The sequence below is a fragment of the Littorina saxatilis genome, unplaced genomic scaffold (genome assembly GCF_037325665.1).
Source record: "Littorina saxatilis isolate snail1 unplaced genomic scaffold, US_GU_Lsax_2.0 scaffold_489, whole genome shotgun sequence".
Lineage (NCBI taxonomy): Eukaryota > Metazoa > Mollusca > Gastropoda > Littorinimorpha > Littorinidae > Littorina > Littorina saxatilis.
In genome coordinates, this window is record NW_027126534.1 from 74,251 (window position 1) to 95,109 (window position 20,859).

General features: G+C 42.8%; 1 protein-coding gene across 1 annotated transcript in view; it reads left to right on the forward strand.

Moving 5' to 3' along the window:
• The window catches only part of LOC138954971 (uncharacterized), a 30,809-nt gene extending 12,120 nt beyond the window's left edge, over positions 1–18,689 (forward strand). Inside the window, exons 8-14 of the mRNA XM_070326709.1 lie at positions 563–743; positions 1,871–1,975; positions 2,254–2,319; positions 3,807–3,870; positions 4,107–4,169; positions 15,270–15,457; positions 16,700–18,689. Coding sequence (XP_070182810.1) covers positions 563–743; positions 1,871–1,975; positions 2,254–2,319; positions 3,807–3,870; positions 4,107–4,169; positions 15,270–15,457; positions 16,700–17,256 — 1,224 coding nt within the window. The 3' untranslated portion in view covers positions 17,257–18,689. The remainder of the gene's footprint in view (positions 1–562; positions 744–1,870; positions 1,976–2,253; positions 2,320–3,806; positions 3,871–4,106; positions 4,170–15,269; positions 15,458–16,699) is intronic.
• The last annotated feature ends 2,170 nt before the right edge of the window (positions 18,690–20,859 follow it).

The following is a 20,859-nucleotide window of genomic DNA, read 5'->3' on the forward strand; positions in this document are numbered from 1 at the left end:
GGATTTCAGCACGTGTTTGTGTCCGTAACGCTTACTCGCTCGACTGGAGATATAAGTTAGAGTAAATCAAACCCGTGATAATTTTGGGAAAAGTTGTAGTCCATGTATGGACGGCCCTATGTCGTATTAGAGAGGGGGGACGTAATATGGAGGTGAGAAATACTAAGACGAAGAAGGAGAACAAATTCGTCAGAGAAAAGTCGGTCGTAATATTGAAGGCCCTAGCTGTAAAAGAGAGGGGTGGTAAAGGGAGGTACCACTGTATATCTGTAATGATCCTGATAATACATAATTCTGCTCTAAAATCTTTGCGATAAAAATTACAAGTTCAGTGGCAGAGATGTTTGAAGCAGTTCAACTTTACATTGTTAGAACCCATTTGTTTCTGCAAGATGAAAGTTAGATTGACAAGATGGAGATGGAGCCTGAAACTGTATCCTGAATGCTTGAGACGCTCAGTCATTAGCTCTATCAGGTACACTGATCCTCCTTCTCATTTAGTCAAGTTTCTCGTGACAAACATTGGGTATTTAATGTCTTGTAATTGTTATTCCTGTTTCAGCTTACCTATGGTCAGAGGTGCACTGTTGGAGCTGGTCTCTGTGATGGTGAGGGAATGGAGCGTGTTTGGAGCTACTTGCGAAAATTTGCACCAGCTTCCAAACAGATGGCCATGGGCAGCAGAGAAGATCTGCTGAATGACGCTCTTTTTGCATACTCTAGAAAAAGCTTTTCAAGGCTAGGTTTGTGTAACTCTTAATAGTTAATGTTCATGGTATTAGTATTTGTGTTTTTATTTGTTTCCTCTGCTTTTTTTGTTGTTGTTGGTGGTGGTTTTTGATACAAAAGCACCATTAAACTGGAAGAAATTATTTGTACAGTTAAGAACAGTAACTGCAGATACCATCACAAATGTAACTAATTTCCAAGTGGAATTTTTTAATGGTCAAAGTGACAATGTCTCTTTATCATTGGGAATGGTATCAAGGCATGTGTCACATTAAATACCATTCTCTACAAAAAAGGCTATTTGACTCAAGCAATTCATAGCGCCCTGGCTTTGTTATTAGTTTTTTGTTATCAGGCTGGTTTCACTTTCAAACCAATTGCGCGGGGATTTCTGTATTTCCCAGTCATCATTCAGTACAGGCACTAGGCATTTCAAATTGTACCACCTGTGTGTGCAAATGCATGCACAAGGATCCTTCTAGTTTTACTTTCATGGGCTGAAACTCACACATAAACTCATATTTTGTGCATGAGTGGATTTTTACATATATGACTGATTTTTACCCTGCTATTCAAGCAGCCATAGGCTGATTTCAGCGGATACATTCTTGTTATTTTCTATTTCTATAACGCACCAAACTCTGACATGGATTTCAAGATCTTTTCTGTGTGTACTTGGTCTTGTGCTTATGTGTACACATAAAAGGAGTATGCATTCAAAGGTCTGCTTAATATTTGACTTGGGAGATCTGAAAAATAACAACCTTCAACCAATTAGACGCAGTAGGGATTTGAAGCTTCTGCGTGAGAGGTCAGGGTCTTATCCACTAGGCCTCTGTGTCTGGCACACATTGAGTAACCAATGTCGGCATTACAGATCCAAAGTTTAGAGCAAATGTTCAGGGGTTGAGGAACACTTGAGAAGCTTGCACCAATACTTTTGATTGCAGCAGCCCTCATGGCAGGATTACAAAGCATGTAGGGGATATATTGTCTGATTGCATGAACAAAATGTCTTGGTGTGTTTGTTTCCATCTTATTTTTGGTTCTCTTGCCGTTTTAGTGTTGTTATTTTTGTTTTGTTTACTTTACACTTCAATATTTGCTTATTACTTTTGTTTGCTTTGTTCTAATTGCTTAGGAAAAAAGCTGTTGAGGCAGATGGAAACTGCAGCCAGAATGAAGCAAAGGTCACAGTCTGACTTCCAGGGCATTGAGCAGGAACTGAAGGGCCACCCAGACATAGGTAGGTGCTGTCAGCTCCAATGCTTTCATTCAAAAGTAAGGTCGTTATTTGGTCTTGATGGTTATAAAAATATGTTCAGTTCTGTTAGGGTGTTCTGGCTTGATATGGGCTTTTTTCATCTGCAAGCTGTACAGGCCTTTACTTGTTGATAATTGACTCAGTATTGAGAAGCGTGTTGTTCTCTTGTAATTTGACTTGTCATTTTGATTCCAAGATAATTGCAAAGTAGTTTGACAATAATTTTTTTATTTTATTTATTTTGTTGTTGTTGCTTTCAGCTGGTACTTCAAAGGACTGGTTGACAGCTTTGCAAAAGGATTGTACCTCACAACCCAGCGTCAGAGGTGAGCATGTAAGAAACCATAAATAAGTGAATGGTTCAAGAACTGTTGTGGTCTTTCTGGATGATTTTTAGAAACATTGTGAATTAAAATTTAAAAGGCATTACTGCAAAGAACTTTATGTTTTATTGTAATTCAATCAAGTTTGCGTTTTAATGAAACAGATTTTGTGATTGGTCAAAATGCCCAAACTCATGAAAAATTACCGGTCATTAATTGTCGATAACCACTCGCTAAAAAATCCATTAACAACCTGCTGGCGAGGCGCATTGATACAGCCTCAACTAGTCTCGGTTAGCTTTGAGGGTCATTTTACAAGGAAATATGAAGGCCAGCGAAATACCAAGACCATTTATATGCGAAGTGATGACGTCGAATACGTGACGTAAGTTGATGCATGAATTCTTCCGGATTACGTCAGTCAATTCCAAAGATCGCTTTTGTGATGAAAAGAATGTGTTTTGAGTTTGCTGTCAAAAAACCTGTCAAAAAAGAAGGGAAAATGTATGTGAAAGAAAACAAAACAGGAGCAGAGTGATAATATAGGAATACAGAGACATATTTCTTGGGACTTGACCCTGGCAGGTAGGTGGACTGAAAGTAGTGTGTGAACAGAACGGAACCAATTCTGTCTGTTTACCATCGCATGAAAGCAGGAAAGAGATCGTCGTCAGATTGAATTACAATAACATTAACATGCTTCCATTTGAAACTTCTCAGTCTTCATCTTCATCCATCGGGCTTCAATTAGCTTTGGTCAGGCGTCAATATGACGACCTCGAAGTTTCAAATGGAAGCATGTTTGTGTGTAATTAAAGTGCCTTTTTCAGAAAAGATGTTGTGTTAATGATAAAAGGGAAATTTGTCACAGAAGAATTTGTGAAAGTTTATCAATATCTTTGCATTCTTTGTCCATTTTAGTTGATATATAAATAGAGAATACTACATAGCTTGCTGTGTCGTACCAGATTTACACAAGTTGTTTTTTTTAAATATTGAACTGCGAGTGAAAGCGAGCTGTTCACTATTTGAAAAAGCAACGAGTGTAAATCTGGTACGAAACGGCCAGCCATCTAGTATTCTGTTTATCTTGCATACTGTACTTACGTGTATTTGACTGAAAATATCCTGCAGTCGAGGCAGCTAAATTGAAGATGCTTGTTTTGCAACCTTGATCTCTTCTAAAGCCTCGTGCAGTCTATTACGTCAAAGCAAAGAAACGTCACTGTGAAAGTGTGGCGTGATGTGTTCTAAAAATTCATTGAGGGTAATTAGCGAGCGCAAATTCTTTAGTTCTATAATGACGTTTGTCTCGGTGACTTTGAAATCATAAGCAGTCGAAATACAGGTCCCTGCCAGACTTGCTTGACATGACCTCATTTTCATGATATACACACGTGTGATTTGAACGATTATTATCTCACGGGTGTCTCTCTCAGGAATGTAGGATAAAAAAAATATTTTAAAAATGTATATGTTGTCATTTGTAGGTGATGCAAAGCTGACATTGAGGGAGGAGTATGCATACACCATTGTGCAAGTTGCAGAAAAACGGTAAGTATGTAGAGACGGTGAAGAAAAAGTACAAATAAGTTTTGAAGAAAAAGATTACAACTGAAAAAATCGTCTGGTTAAAAGCCCTTGTGTGTCAATTTTACTGAACACCAGTGATTGACACACATTTTTGTTTAAGCTAGTCCTTTATTTCTGTGATAATAACATAGTAATGTAATTAAATACATTTAAGAACACAAAGATAAATCTACTTGTTAATTTGTTCTTTGTTGCAGAGCTGAACTGCAAACAAGTGAATCAGAGAACACAAAAGAGAAACTTTCTGCAGACATTGAAAGGTGGGTCGAATGTGTTGCAAACCTTTTTTAACAATTTTTTTTTAGGGTTCAAGGCATTTTTAGAACTTGTATTGACACGGACAGTGGGCTAGTGGATAAGATGTCTACCCCCCAAGTAGAAGGTCTTGGGTTCGACAAAGTATGTACAGACCTGCTAGTGCCTTATACCCCTTCGTGTGTACACACAAGCACAACACCAAGGGCGCATTGAAAAGATCATATAACCTATGTCGGAGTTGTGTGGATTATAGAAACGTGAAACTTCCAGCATGCATCCCCTGAAAGAGGCGTATGGCTGCCTAAATGGCATACAGGGAAAGGCCCACGCATGCACAAAAAAAACAACAAGTGTTTCAGCACATGAATTCAGAAGAAGAAGAATCTTTTATTGGAACTAATATACCCAACCAACCACCCAACCCCTTCTTTCAAACTTGTGTGGCAGATTTGATTAAAACCGGGGGCTGCCAGGGGATTGTGCAGGATGTTTCTTATTTACTCGTGATGTTGTTTGACCTCGCGTTGTGTTTTGTTTTGAGTGTAAGAATATTTCCCGTTTCCCTCTCTTATCCCCGATGCAGTAGACTCTAGTTTTCAACTCTCATACGGCCAACGGCCTCTCTCTTGCCAACGAATGTAGCCCACACCGTGGTTGTACAGTTTAAAACATCATTTTTATTCTACAAGTGCATGAAATCAAAACATCGCCACTTTCACGCAGACTCGTCACTTCACAACTATCTCTGTCGTGTCTCAGTACTGTCGCTGACTGTCGTTTACACAAGGGGGGTGATTATCAGGTTCCCGATTGACAAGGAACTTATTCAGACTTAAAGTCTTTATAACAGAACTCCCGATTAACAAGGAGCTATTTAGTGCATGAGATACTATCACTATCAGATTCCCGATTGGCAAGGAATTTATACAAACGTTATAACAAAACTCCCGATTGACAAGGAGCTATTTAGTGCATGAGATGCTATCAGATTCCCGATTGGCAAGGAATTTATACAAGCGTTATAACAGAACTCCCGATTGACAAGGAGCTATTTAGTGTAGACTGCAAGGTTCCTAGTTCACAAAGAATGATTAAACAAGTTTAACAACAGATCTAAGCAATTAAATCCTTACGGTTAGTACTGAATGAAGGCCGGCTTCCGATTAACGAAGAAGTCGGCTAAGGTTTACTTTTCCCGGTTAACAAAGAATTTAGTTAAAGTTAAATGACTCCCGATTAACAAAGAGTGCCGCGCACTTGAAATCCAAAACATTATATAGACCTCAAATCTTTGGACTATTTCGCATAATCATGCGCTACAGTGAACTCTGACCCTGAATCACTAACTTCCGGCAAATAATCCGGTTCTTCTTCAATTTATACTACTCTATTTTCCGCTAACCGTCGTTAAACAACCATGTCCGTAAGCGACTATTATCCTAAAGAAACTTATCATTTTATCAAACAACTCCCGCACATCGATACTAACAGATTAGCAGCTGGTCGTCTGCAACAAAGTCACGTCTGCTTGAAGCGTCAGTGCTAAGCTGTTCTAAAAGCTAGCATCGTGCGTCGTAAATTACGTCACATAAAAGATGGCGTCAAGTGCATGCGTACCAATGAAGTCACTCAAACACGCGCACGCACGCTGAATATTATTACGTGGGCTGCAAGGCTATTCCCTCACAATCCCCACCACTCAAATTCAATGTCATTTTGTTAACAACAATTAATTGAATAAAATTGCAAGAGATCATCTGGAACACATACTAAATATTTCTTACTAGTGCCCTCGAAATGTCCTCGGGCAAACTCATCGTTATTCATACGATCATCATTGTCTCTTTGGTTAAACTGACTTCAACCACAAGCTATCTAACCTGACCAGCGCTAAAGCTAAATGCATTATTGTCCGTGCTGGCCGGTTAAGAGTATCGAAACTCGTAAATGTTATAACTTCTCAGTTCGCCGAATGCATGGCGACGTCGACGACCCACAGAAGGTTAGAGGTGTGTGATGACGGCGGCATTGATGACCCACAGAAGGTTAGAGGTGAGTGATGATGGCGGCATTGCTGACCCACAGAAGGTTAGAGGTGAGTGATGATGGCTGCATTGCTGACCCACAGAAGGTTAGAGGTGAGTGATGATGGCGGCATTGCTGACCCACAGAAGGTTAGAGGTGAGTGATGATAGCGGCGTTGCTGACCCACAGAAGGTTAGAGGTGAGTGATGATGGCGGCATTGCTGACCCACAGAAGGTTAGAGGTGAGTGATGATGGCGGCATTGCTGACCCACAGAAGGTTAGAGGTGAGTGATGATGGCTGCATTGATGACCCACAGAAGGTTAGAGGTGAGTGATGATGGCTGCATTGATGACCCACAGAAGGTTACGGACTTGCTGTGACACCGGTTTTGCAGGGGAGGGTGTCGCATTACCCATCCACCGGGAGCCAATGACGTTATGCGACTAATGTTCTTTGGCGTTAGACAGCGGGGTGGTTAGCAGGCATCTTCTTCTTCTTTCAACCGGTTGGCAGGGTATCAGGTTAGCCGGTTAGCAGGTTATTTTGAAATCCACCCCCTTAATCCCTTCTGGACTGAAAACCCCGACATGAAATGTCTGGTTGATGAGGAACTTCCTGCTTGCTTTAAGAGCCTCCATCGTCTGTCCCACCCGCTGGCCCATGCCAACCAGCCGAGTTTCCCACCTATCACTCTGGGCGTGGGTAGTGGGCAGCTGGACGGGGAAATTAGCAGTGGGTAAGTTGTAAATGGGGAGCTGTGGCTGGGGGGGAGGGGGACTGTAGTATCCGAAATCGGCTAGCATTTCCTCCACCTCCCTCTCTTTCCTCCTCTCCTCCGCTGTCCTTATCCCCGCTACCCTCATTCTTTGCTCCCTCGCCTCTCTCTTCTTTCTTTCGAAAGGGGAAATTGGGGGGTGGGATTGCAGGCGGCGACCCTCCTCCTTTTTCTCTTCTTCTACAGTCGTGATTAAGAGACGGGGATGGGTTGAGAACACATGCCCTCTGAGGCTCTTCCCCGTCTTAAAGACCTCCCCGCAGTTCGGGCAGACACGCATCTGACAGAATAAAAGTAAAAATTTAATCATAAAGGGGCAAACGAATTTCTGACAGGACTGGGGCAGAAAATCGGTACTATGGGGTCAGGCTAACGGGGGGGGGGGGGGGGGGGGGGGGTCTACTACAGCGATAATAGTCTATTTCCCCTTTTCTTTACCATTCCCTAAGCCTTCTCCACCCCTCTGTACTGTTTAAGGTCATCCTTATGCACCCACACAGAGGGACACCCCTCTTTATACTGCAAGAGCACGGAACTGTAACCCTTCACCGCCATTACCTGGTAGGGACCCGTCCACCCGGTGCCTAACTTCTGATTGGCCTTGGGGGGGTACCACCTCCACACCAGGGACCCTACTTCATAGTTCCTTCTTTTACAGTTCCTGTCATAGGACTTTTTCTGCCTACTGGCGCTACTCTTCACGTTCTCTCGAACGAACTCAAAAGCCCGCTCCAACCCTTCCCGTAACCACTCCACATAATTATTGGCTAGGGCAATCCCTCTTCGTTTCCCCCGGGGCCGGACCCACGACCATCCCGATAGGAAGAGTGACCTCACGCCCAAACATTAGCAGGTTAGGGGAACACTTAGTGGACTGCTGCTGGGAAGCCCTATAGGCCATAAGAACGAAAGGTATGTGATCGTCCCAGTCACTCCGTTGCTCATTAACCAAGATGGCTAACAGCTGTTGTAACGTCTGGTTAAACCTTTCTACGAGTCCGTCGCTTTGCGGTCGGTAAGGCGTAGTCCTTGTCTTGTCAATGTCCAGTAAGTCACACATGCATCCAAACAGCACACTTTCAAATTCCCTCCCTTGGTCTGTATGGATGGAATTAGGAATGCCAAACCGGCTTATGAACTCTGTGACCAGCTTATCGGCCACTGTCTGTGCCGTATGATTCTCTAGGGGGTAGGCCTCCACCCACTTGGTAAAGTAGTCTGTCACTACCATGATATACTCGTTACCGTGATTGCTCATCGGCAAAGGGCCTACAATATCAATGGCTATTTTGTCCATAGGGGATCCCACGTTTACGTGTTGTAATGGTTCTTTCCCCCTCCCAGGACCAGGTTTCTTTCTCGCGCAAGGGATGCATTCCGCACACCATCTCGCAACATCACTATGCATCCCTGGCCAATAGGCCACTTGCTTGACTCTAGACAACGTTTTGTCACGTCCAAAATGACTAGACGATCTAACGTCATGTGTCATTCTCATAATGCGGTAACGCACTGCTGAAGGTGCCACTAGCACCGTGCGAGGTTCACCAGTACCCACGGCCGCAATCCGTCGGTAAAGTATTCCCTCTATCACCCTCAAGTTATCCCACAAGTTCAACAACGACTTGACCGCCTGACTATACTGAGATGCTTCGTTCCCGCGTGGCCTTTCAACTCCGCTATTGATCAACTCGATGACCACCCGCGTCACCGGGTCCTCTGTTTGCCACTGTCTTATCTCCTCCGTTGTCCAACTATCGGACCAATCGCTTCGTAGCCCCTCTAAACATTCCAAATGATCTGACTCACTTCTCTCGGCTGCCCCGTCCGCCGCAGCGGAGTAGGCGCCCTCCCCGGACTCAATCTCTCTCACGAGATCATGTGTGCCGGGTACCTCACTATGGGTTCGGGACCCCTCTGGCGACCCGATAGTACCCGTAGCTACCCCCGTTCCTGCTTCCCCTTCCGAGTGAACAGAAACGTCACCCTGCGGACGCGAACCTTCTCCTAGACTCTTCTCTAGAGATTCCCCTGTGCCCACAAAGTACCCAGGTGGAAGGCAAAACTCGCTAGGTGCCAAAACAAACTCATCCTCGTCCCACGAAGCAGATTTACTCTGAGAGCTTCCCTGACCATCCCGCTTTTCCTTTCCTTCCCCTGTTTTATGTTGAGAGCGAGTAACCATTTGGTGTTTAACGGGAGGCGATTCCTCACGTCCCTTTTCTGTGACAGATACCCCAGTTACGTCCCTTGCTTCATGCTGGGCAGATTTACTCTGAGTAACCTGATTTCCGTCTATGCCTGTTCTTTGAACAACCTCGGCAGGGGTTGCGGTGTTTGACCCGCTTTCTCCCTCCTTTGCATCTTGTTTCACTACGTGCACATGCGTGCTCTCGCCTACGCACTCTGAACAGTTGTCTCGTTTGCATGCACGATAAGGCTTGCGTGACATTGCGTCTGAATTGCCATGTAGTGTGCCTTTGCGATATTCCATGTCAAAATCATATGAGTCTAGCGTAGCTATCCATCTGGCGACCATACCCTCTGGGTTCTTAAAATTCCTAAGCCACCGTAAGGAACTGTGGTCCGTTCGTACGAGGAATTTCCTTCCTGCCAAGTAATGGCGAAAGTGTTTCACGAACGTGACCACTGCGTATAGCTCACGATACGTGACACAGTACCTACGCCTGCTGGGACATAGAGTTTTGCACGCATAGGCAATCACCTTCTCTTCCCCATCCTGTACCTGGCTAAGCACTGCTCCCACTGACCATCCCGATGCGTCGGTGTCTAACACAAACGTTCCCTCTCTACGAGGATAAGCCAACACTGGGGCCATGATCAATGCTTCCTTAAGCTGCTCGAATGCCCTCTGGCAGTCGTCACCCCATACAAAGATAGCTCGCTTTTTGGTCAAACTCGTGAGAGGCACAGCCTTGTCGGCAAAGTCTCTAATGAACTTCCTGTAATACGAGGCTAGCCCCAAGAAACTTCTAACCTCCGTCACCGTAGTGGGAGTAGGCCAATCTCTGACTGCCTCTATCTTTGCTTCGTCACACTTTATCCCTTCTTCAGAGATCACATGCCCGAGAAAGGACACTTCCTTTTGATACAACTGACACTTAGCAGCCTTCAACCTCAAGTTCGCCCCCTGGAATCTCTGAAATACCCTCCTCAGATTTTCTAGGTGGTCTTCCTCGCTCTTTCCCATAACCACTATGTCATCCACGTATACCAAAACCCTGTCAAAACCTACTCCTTGGAGCGTTAACTCCATGAGTCTCTGAAAGGTCGAACAGCTGTTGCACAAGCCAAAAGGTAACACCTTGAACTGGTAATGACCCACATGCGTACTGAAAGCTGTCTTTTCCTTGTCGCTATCCTTCATTTCAACTTGGAAATAGCCCTGTGCCATGTCTAAGGTAGAAAACCATTTGCTACCCGCCAAGAGATCGAGTGACTCGTCTATTCTAGGCAGAGGATAAGCGTCCTTCTTTGTCAACGCATTGAGCTTTCTGAAATCAACACAGAAACGTACGCTACCGTCTTTCTTCTTCACTAGAACCACGGGGGCAGCCCAAGGGCTTTCACTTGGCTCTATCACATCCGCTTCACACATTTTCCTCACCTCTTCCTCGATCACCTCTCTCTGCGCTATGGGGGGTCTACGAGGGGGGATTTTGACTGGTCTGTTTCCTTCCACATTGATTTCGTGCTTGGTCCTTCCGGACCGTCCTAACTGCCCTGTGGTCTCGTAAAAGACTTCTCGAAACTCACTCACTAAACCCAGTAACTTTTCTTTGGTTGGGGCGCTCACTCCCCCGTCTACCTTTCCCATCATGTCTGTCAATGGCGCTGATAGCCCCACACCATCTTTCTCTCTTCTACTATCGTGACTCTCTTTCTCAATGTCCCTGTTTTCCACCTGCTCTACTGCTTGAATAGAGGCTACCATCATTCCCCCTTCTAGATGCATCTCATGTTCAGAAAAGTTCGAAATCGGAACGTAAATTCCCTCGCTCCCGACAGATACCATCGCCCTAGGCACCTCCATACCCGGGTGCTTGTTAGCCTGACGTAGGGGTTCTATGAGTCCCTCCCGTTTTCCTGTCCAATCTCCCGTTACCATAGCCCTGACCAACCTTTCGCTATTGGGGGGTATGTTCACTGATTCCGTGACCTTAACCCTAGCGCACGTCTGACTCGCTTCACTGATCATCTGCACCGCCCGGCCGTGAATATGCAAGGTACCCTTACCAAAATCAAGAGAGGTAGCATTCTTTTTCAGAAAATCCATCCCCAGTATGCCCTGAGCCCCTTTGATCTCTCCCACTACCATCTGGGTCCTGAACTTTTGCCCATCGATGCTCATAGAGAATCGGCCTTTTCCCTGAACTCCCAAAGGATCGCCGTTTGCCATGCTCAAACGATTGCTAACTGGGTTAAGCTTGGGTCTCCTATCTCCCATAGCTTCAAAAACTTCCGCCGAGAGAATAGTCATGCCTGCCCCTGTATCGACCAACATCTCTATCTTTTGCATGCCCACTTCGACCGGTATTAGCCAACAGGCGCCTGCAGCTATGCTTACTCTCACGGGTGGTTGTTCTTTACTACCTTGATTGGCCTTTGCGTCTTCACGGTGGGCTGTGTTCTTGGCCTCGAACGCAACCCCATCTAGTTTAACTGCGCTGACTGAGCGTTCCCCCTTGGCTGTGCCCATCCCCCTTGTCTTTCCTTCTTTCTAGGACACTGACGAGCGAAATGTTGGGGATCACCGCAAACGAAACAGCTACCCGTCTCGGGCTTCCGTGCCCTGCCTCTCGACAACTCCTCTATTTTCTTTTCTAACATGTCCACTTTTCTACTCATGTCTTCTTCGTTTGCGTTTTCCTCTTTCCTTCCATCCCCTCCTCCTACGTATCGGATCGCTGACCCAGCGTCCTCGGGCTTTTTCAACGTCTTTTCGGGAAACCCGTTATTCTTGAAAGCTACGTATTCCCCGGCTAGCGACACTGCTTCGTCTAGGGTACTGGGGTGTCCGAACTGCACCCTCTCTCTGAGAGCCTCTTCCGACAATCCACCAATAAACTGTTCTATCAGTATGAGTTCCCTTGCCCCAGTTTCCATGTCCCTATAAGCCCTGGTAGCCAAGCGACAGAGTGCAAACCCATACTCCTCAACTGTTTCCTGATTTCTACGTCTTCTGTTGCGAAACTCGCACCTGTACGACATCACTCTCTCTTTAGGACTGAACCTCTTTTCCAGCGCGCTGGTCAACGCAACGAAATCTCTCTTTTCTTCCTGTTGCAAATACCCCAACACCTGCTGAGCAGCCCCTCTAAGACTCAACGACAATTGAATCCCCTTTTCTTCTTCTGTCCACTCATTCCAAGTCGACACCCCATCAAAATGTTCTAGGTAGTCATTCAAATCAATTGAGGTACCATCGTACTTATCAGCCTGAATCGATTTCCTGCTGGCATGTTGGTAGGGTTTTTCCCTCTCTATGAATAGACCTGGGCGACGTGTTCCCTCATCTACCCTATGATTGGCTGACCCTTGACCCCGACCTGCATAAGCATGCGCATGACCGTTCTCGGCCTGTTCGCGCTCAACCTCGTACCCTGAGTCAAAAGACATGTGCGTTTCGCCTTTCTGTTCATTCTCTGGATATTGTGATGGATACCTATATCTTCGTGGTGTTTCTGACCACCTAGTCTGACCTCCCCGAAGGTAACTGTCTTCCATTTCTATTTCTCTTTCTTCTCTCCTTGCCATCGAACCCTTAGCCGTAAGAAAACTTGGTGAGAGAGCGCTCACGACTTGCCCTAGTCTTGACAAAATACCCATCTTTCTTTTGTTCAAAACAATTCAATCTTTGCGAAACCTTCGCCGAACTTCCACTAACATGAACTATATCAACTTCATAAATGGGAATGTAACAGAACTTATTTCATAATAAGCCAACACATTTCAAATCCTGTCTGAACCTACGTCATACAAAATAGCAACAATCCCGCTTCAAATCATCGTACACACGTGTGGCAACAATGTAGCAAATACAATGAAAAAATGTTTCTCTCTTACCTTGTTTTTCGACGTCCTTCGAAAACAAACACAGGTGGAGGCGTTTCCTCTCTTTTCTTTCTCTCTTTTTTTTTTTTTTTTTCACTTTCTCAACCACGGTCTGGGCTATCTGGGCTACCGTTAAATTTACTTCTACTAGATCTACTAACTTTGTTAAAATCCTGGTGCACGGTCACCATTTAATGTGGCAGATTTGATTAAAACCGGGGGCTGCCAGGGGATTGTGCAGGATGTTTCTTATTTACTCGTGATGTTGTTTGACCTCGCGTTGTGTTTTGTTTTGAGTGTAAGAATATTTCCCGTTTCCCTCTCTTATCCCCGATGCAGTAGACTCTAGTTTTCAACTCTCATACGGCCAACGGCCTCTCTCTTGCCAACGAATGTAGCCCACACCGTGGTTGTACAGTTTAAAACATCATTTTTATTCTACAAGTGCATGAAATCAAAACATCGCCACTTTCACGCAGACTCGTCACTTCACAACTATCTCTGTCGTGTCTCAGTACTGTCGCTGACTGTCGTTTACACAAGGGGGGTGATTATCAGGTTCCCGATTGACAAGGAACTTATTCAGACTTAAAGTCTTTATAACAGAACTCCCGATTAACAAGGAGCTATTTAGTGCATGAGATACTATCACTATCAGATTCCCGATTGGCAAGGAATTTATACAAACGTTATAACAAAACTCCCGATTGACAAGGAGCTATTTAGTGCATGAGATGCTATCAGATTCCCGATTGGCAAGGAATTTATACAAGCGTTATAACAGAACTCCCGATTGACAAGGAGCTATTTAGTGTAGACTGCAAGGTTCCTAGTTCACAAAGAATGATTAAACAAGTTTAACAACAGATCTAAGCAATTAAATCCTTACGGTTAGTAATGAAGGCCGGCTTCCGTTTAACAAAGAAGTCGGCTAAGGTTTACTTTTCCCGGTTAACAAGGAATTTAGTTAAAGTTAAATGACTCCCGATTAACAAAGAGTCCCGCGCACTTGAAATCCAAAACATTATATAGACCTCAAATCTTTGGACTATTTCGCATAATCATGCGCTACAGTGAACTCTGACCCTGAATCACTAACTTCCGGCAAATAATCCGGTTCTTCTTCAATTTATACTACTCTATTTTCCGCTAACCGTCGTTAAACAACCATGTCCGTAAGGGACTATTATCCTAAAGAAACTTATCATTTTATCAAACAACTCCCGCACATCGATACTAACAGATTAGCAGCTGGTCGTCTGCAACAAAGTCACGTCTGCTTGAAGCGTCAGTGCTAAGCTGTTCTAAAAGCTAGCATCGTGCGTCGTAAATTACGTCACATAAAAGATGGCGTCAAGTGCATGCGTACCAATGAAGTCACTCAAACACGCGCACGCACGCTGAATATTATTACGTGGGCTGCAAGGCTATTCCCTCACACTTGAAACAAAATCAAAATTTTTAGGTTCATTTTGTGATTACGGTGATTTGTGAATAAGAGATTTTTGGCTCACGAAGTGTAGCCTATGCGATCGTAACTGTCTGTCTGTGCGTTTGTGCGTGCGTGCGTGTGTGTGTGTGTATGTCTGTGGTAGAAACTTTAACATTTCCGAGTCTATGTGTGAGTGGTTATCCAAGACTATGGATAAAGCTCGCATAAGATTACGTCACGGTCAAAAGTGTTTGACGTCAATTAATGCATCATGACGGCATGCCTCCCTGTAGTCTTTCTCTCTCGCGTGGTGTGTGTGGTCTCGGTCATTGTTATTTTGAGCGGGCCGAGACTATTTGGCAGTCGTGTCCCTGTAAGTAGGCTACATGCAGACACAGACAGATCTAGATCAAGTGTCTCTCTTTCTTGCACAGTGTCACCTAAGCTTACTGTGTGTGTGGGTGTGTATGTGTGACGGACTGATTGAGTTTGTGTTACTGTTTGTCTATTTCTTACGTGAGCCTTGAAGGCTTCGCCTCTTGTTGAATGTATATTTATTGATGTTTGTGTTAGAGTGTGCCTTTTTGTCATATTGGTGGTTCATTAGAGCAGCTTGCTTGGAAAAGGAGACATGCCCTAATGAATTCACTGTGAGGGCATAAAAGAAGACATCTAGGAGCGGGGACAACCCATTACATTCTGGCTTCGTAGCTGCTTTTCTTTCATAAGCACATCACATTTTCTTTTTAGCCTGTTGTGTGGCTCACTTAATTTGTGCCTAATTTTGTTTCAGGCTTCTCATTCAGGCACATAAGCTTCAGAGACGCTGCAGACTGGACAGACCACTGGATGCAAAAGATGCCAGCACTAAGAATGCAGCAGTGGAAGCCAAGGCAAAATTTGTGCGCACCAGCCTTTCCACTGCACTGACTTTGTCAAAAGAGAGGCAGTTCTTGAACCACCTCCGTGCAAAATATGCAGGTGATTTGTAAATGTCTTGTCTGGGGGAAAAAGACAGTTGACTGTGTCTAACAGATAATCAGGGATCGCGCTAGCTTTTTAAAAAACGCGTAAGTCATACGCAACGAAACGAAAAAAACGCGTCACGGACCAATATTTTTGCGTACTACGAAAACACGTACAGACACAAACAAAACACGCACGAAACACTTAAAGACACTCCTTACCTAAATACGGCGAGTTTTCCTGTCGAACTCCGCGCACGCCTGTCGAATAACACCCCTGCTGTCTCCAACCTTCGGGCCTTGCGAGTTTGTTTCCCGCTCTAATACGACTAGACACACTTTCCGCCTTTTGGAAGCGCGAGATGGGAGAGCAGCTAATGTCTGTTTCATTATCCGACAAGACATTATCTGGAAATACCCTCGTTACGTTCGTTTGCGATACTTCGATGCAAAAAGAAACGGACTTTAGTTTTGACGCGCAGATTTCATGTGTGTCGTCACTTCTCGAGCCCTATAGTCAGTTTCAGGATCGGGTGATTATTAAGTCAGAGCAAAAGCGCTGCGTGAAGACAAGAAAAAGTTACAATATTTTTGCGTATGGCTTACGCGGCGCGGCGAAAAAAACGCGTCAGCGACTTTTAAAATGCGTCAAATACGCAAAAAATCGTGCGTAAACGCGATCCCTGGATAATGCAGACTATATTTATTTTATATAAGATAAACTTTTGTTTGGCAAACTAGGGGTTGCTGGTACTGGTAGCAGCACTCAGGCAAAACTGTACTTTTTGAGACTGTGAGATTAAAGTATCTCTTGTGTTCCCATTGTTATTCACGTAGCAAAATCACTTGAAGGCCTATCTAAAAGATTTGATGAGTGTTAACACATTTCTGCACTAATGAAAACAAATTGATTAGCAAGATTAACGATTGAAGTTATGTGCCTGTAAAGATCAAATTGGATCTCAAATGGCAATGACGCTTTTAAGTTTAATTTATCTTTGTTATGCGTTTTTTCCTCTTAATTTAATTTGAGAGCAAAATTGTTCCCATGATGGCATAAATAATTTTCAAAAGATATATAAGTTCAAATATTTGCTCTGGTCTGATGCAAATATATTTTCTTTGTAATAAAAAAAAAAGTAGGTTTTTTTTTAGAAGTTTGCTCCAGTGTCCGCAGTTATTTATTTTATACAACTCGTAGACAAGCTTTATCTCACAGCTAGCACTCTTTGTTACGTTTGTGTGTGTGATCTAACAGATGGACAGTCGGTGGCCTCCAGGATTGGCAAGCAGCTGAAGATCAACAGCCAAAACTTGGCCAAAGCTTCGGACAACTTGGCGAGTTATGGCTGTGAGGTGAGCAGCAAGGACCTGAAGGACCTGGACCACCCTGTGTATGTCCAGCTCCAGGCATCAGGACTCAACCACCTGCAACAGAAGGCAGCCCTGGCCTATGCTGACTTTGAACGTGCATGTGAGGGGGAGGAAGCAACCAAAAAGGATATGGGCCTTTTTTTAACATGTTTAGCGAAAAAGGAAAAGAAGCTGGACATGCTCATCTGTGACGTTCCGTTAAGTTCCGATCAGTACGGGGAACTTCACATTTTGTGTGCTCGGAGAATTGCACTCGAGCAACTCCATGAAACTTGTGCAACGGACTTTGCCAAGCACATTGCCATTAACAGTTGGGTTTATTCCAAAAGCCATCTGCTTGAGACGCTTTCAGCAAGTTCACTAGAACCAACATTTGACCTCCAAGAATGTGATTTGGTAGAATGTGACGAGGTGGAGGATTCCAGTGATGATGACATGTGAAGAAAGACCAGGCAACTGACAACAGTGTTGGCTAACTTGAAATGTCAATAGGTCATAGTGTTATGCAGTGTTCATCTTTATAGTTGGGTAGAAGCAGACATTGTTTGCCATTGTCATTTCAATAGCGCTATTTCTCATGATGAACTGAACATGCAAAGGGTACATTACCATTAAACGCTAATTGCTACTTCTGAGTAAATGGATTCATAACCTTGGTGGGTGCTTACAAGGTCCTTGATATGCTGTTTTTGCAAGGAGTATAATCTGCACATACTGTACACGGTAATCAGAACTATTCTTAAGGGGTAATTTACAGTGCATTTGTGACTACAAAGTTTATGCTTTGAACTAGACTTTCTTCTGTTAATTGAGTTAATCTCCAATTTGGAGCATGCATATTTTTTGTTTTTGTTGTGTGGGTGGTATTGATGTTATTTACATATTGACATACTCACTGGAATCCTCCTCCTCCTCACAGTCTACCAAATCAAATTCTTGGAGGTCCAATGTTTGTTCTAGTGAACCACTAAGTTGCATAAATATTTGTAAGTTTGCGGACAATACAACTCTTAATTTGGATGGGAGTAAGGAATCGTTTGTTGAATGTGTTAAAACTTACTAGAGATCTTTTTGAATTCTCTGGATTAAAGATAAATAATGAAAAAACTCAAATTGTCTGGATCGGAAGAAAGTAAAATTCATAAGAAAGATATATGAGGGACGTGAACTGGGATTGTTAAAGTATTGGGAGTCGATTTTTCAACAAACACCAACAACATTTTGGAAATTAATTACAATAAAAAGAGATTAAAATAGTTTTGAATGATTGATGCCGAAGACAGTTAACTCCATTCGTTAAAATTATAATTTTGAAAACCATGGTCTTGTCCAAATTGGATTATTTATTAACTGTACCATTGCCAGACCTATCCGAAGCTTTTTTACGAGAAGTTAATGCAGCCTTTTGTTCCTTCCTGTGGAATGGTAAATGTGCAAAGATTCGGGGAAATGTCGTCTGCAGACCTTATTGCCATGATGGTTTAAATATGTATGACATTTATACTTCTGTGGCATGAGTAAAGATAAATTGGATTCGCAGGTTCAAGATGTTGGAATTTCATGTAAAAAGTAGTTTAATTTTTATATGACACCTGGATTGAAAGATATTTAAAGTTGGTGCTGGGTATGGAAATGTGTTACTGAAGCATTATAATAAATGCTGTTCCTTATTTAAGGTAATTGATACCAATGATTGTGTTTCCGAATGTATACATTACAATGTGAACATCACACGAGATCAGGGACTATTGTAAATAAGGCATTGATTGAAAATGATGCACTGTTTGTCCATCAGTTGTTACATTTCAATGGAGATTTGTTACTTTTGAAGTCAAAATTTTTATTTTATTTTATGGAAGTGTGCTTCAGTCCTTAAGAAATATGAGAGAAAAGTGAAAATTGATTCGTTAAAAGGTTTTCAGATTTGGGATAATAAACCTTGGCAGATTATTATTTGTAGAGGCAAACAGACCATTAAAGGAGTTTTTTTTGAAAAAAAAATTGATAATAACCCTGCTGGCATGACTAGATGAAACATATATTTTTTGCAACATGAACTGGAAACAGATTCATGATATGTGTTTTAAAACAACTTAGGACACACAGTAAAAATGGTTCAAGACCAGATTGCTTCGTGGCATTCTTGATGTTGCCAGCCGGTTATTTGTTCAAAAGATTTTTGACGGTCCACTTATGTCTTTTGTATAAATGGAAATGAAATAATATCCCATATATTTTGGTATTGCCGGCTTGGTCAAACATTTCGGACTGAATTGGAAGATTTGTTAAATAAAAGTTTTATAGACAGTCCAAATGTTCTTTTTACATTTGACTTTGCAGACCTTATCAATTTGCCCAGATTTTGTTGTGTTGATTTATTTTGAAAGTCACCATGTGACTCTTCAATACAAAATGTCTTACCACATGTTTTGATTTGCCTCATATCTGTGTGTGTGGGTGCGTGTGTTGTGTGTGTGTATGTTCATTAAAAACTGGAATCGGACATGAACCTAGACAGATGATTAATGATTACACTCAAAGTACAACACTTCATACATTTACATTAACCCTGCAACCAAAGAACAAAAAAGACAGTGTTTCAGAGCAGGTAGTTGACATGACATTTTAGTGTTGCAAGGAAAGTTTAGAATTCCAGGAGGCGATTCACCTTGCATTCAGTTGGCTCCTAGTGCGTATAGGACTCAGGGACCGCACTTCAGTTTGGGAGCCCTGTAATTGTACCACGGACACGAATAGAGACCCACCTCCTCCCCATTACTCTACGCTCGCCTCCTTAACCCCATCCAATGTAATTTGTGATTCGACAAAATTTTGAGGACGTTTTTGTCATTTAAATAATAATAATGCATGATATGTATAAAGTGCATGTGTCCAGGGTTTAATCCTACTCAAAGCGCTGTACAGTCATTGGAAAAATACAACATAACATTATTTACAGTGCAGTCACACGACATATCAATGAATAACACAATACAGCACTATAAAACATCACACGCACGGAAACACATCATGTACACGCACTATAAAATACACATTGCACAATCAAAAACATTCGCGGCACTCACGCGGTGAAGAACTATGTACAGTTCATTGAGTCAAAATTGAGCATCAGGAACGGACCTGACTTGAAAGTGTATTTTTGGTTTGTGGAAAGGTGGTTTTGTTTATATTTAGTCAAGTTTTGACTAAATATTTTAACATCGAGGGGGAATCGAAACGAGGGTCGTGGTGTATGTGGCGTGTGTGTGTGTGTCTGTGTGTGTGTGTAGAGCGATTCAGACTAAACTACTGGACCGATCTTTATGAAATTTTGACATGAGAGTTCCTGGGTATGAAATCCCCGAACGTTTTTTTCATTTTTTTGATAAATGTCTTTGATGACGTCATATCCGGCTTTTCGTGAAAGTTGAAGCGGCACTGTCACGCCCTCATTTTCAACCAAATTGGTTGAAATTTTGGTAAGTAATCTTCGACGAAGCCCGGACTTCGGTATTGCATTTCAGCTTGGTGGCTTAAAAATTAATTAATGACTTTGGTCATTAAAAATCGGAAAATTGTTAAAAAAAATTAAAATTTATAAAACGATCCAAATTTACGTTTATCTTATTTTCCATCATTTGCTGATTCCAAAAACATATAAATATGTTATATTCGGATTAAAAACAAGCTCTGAAAATTAAATATATAAAAATTATTATCAAAATTAAATTGTCCAAATCAATTTAAAAACACTTTCATCTTATTCCTTGTCGGTTCCTGATTCCAAAAACATATAGATATGATATGTTTGGATTAAAAACACGCTCAGAAAGTTAAAACAAAGAGAGGTACAGAAAAGCGTGCTATCCTTCTTAGCGCAACTACTACCCCGCTCTTCTTGTCAATTTCACTGCCTTTGCCATGAGCGGTGGACTGACGATGCTACGAGTATACGGTCTTGCTGAAAAATGGCATTGCGTTCAGTTTCATTCTGTCTGAGTTCGACAGCTACTTGACTAAATATTGTATTTTCGCCTTACGCGA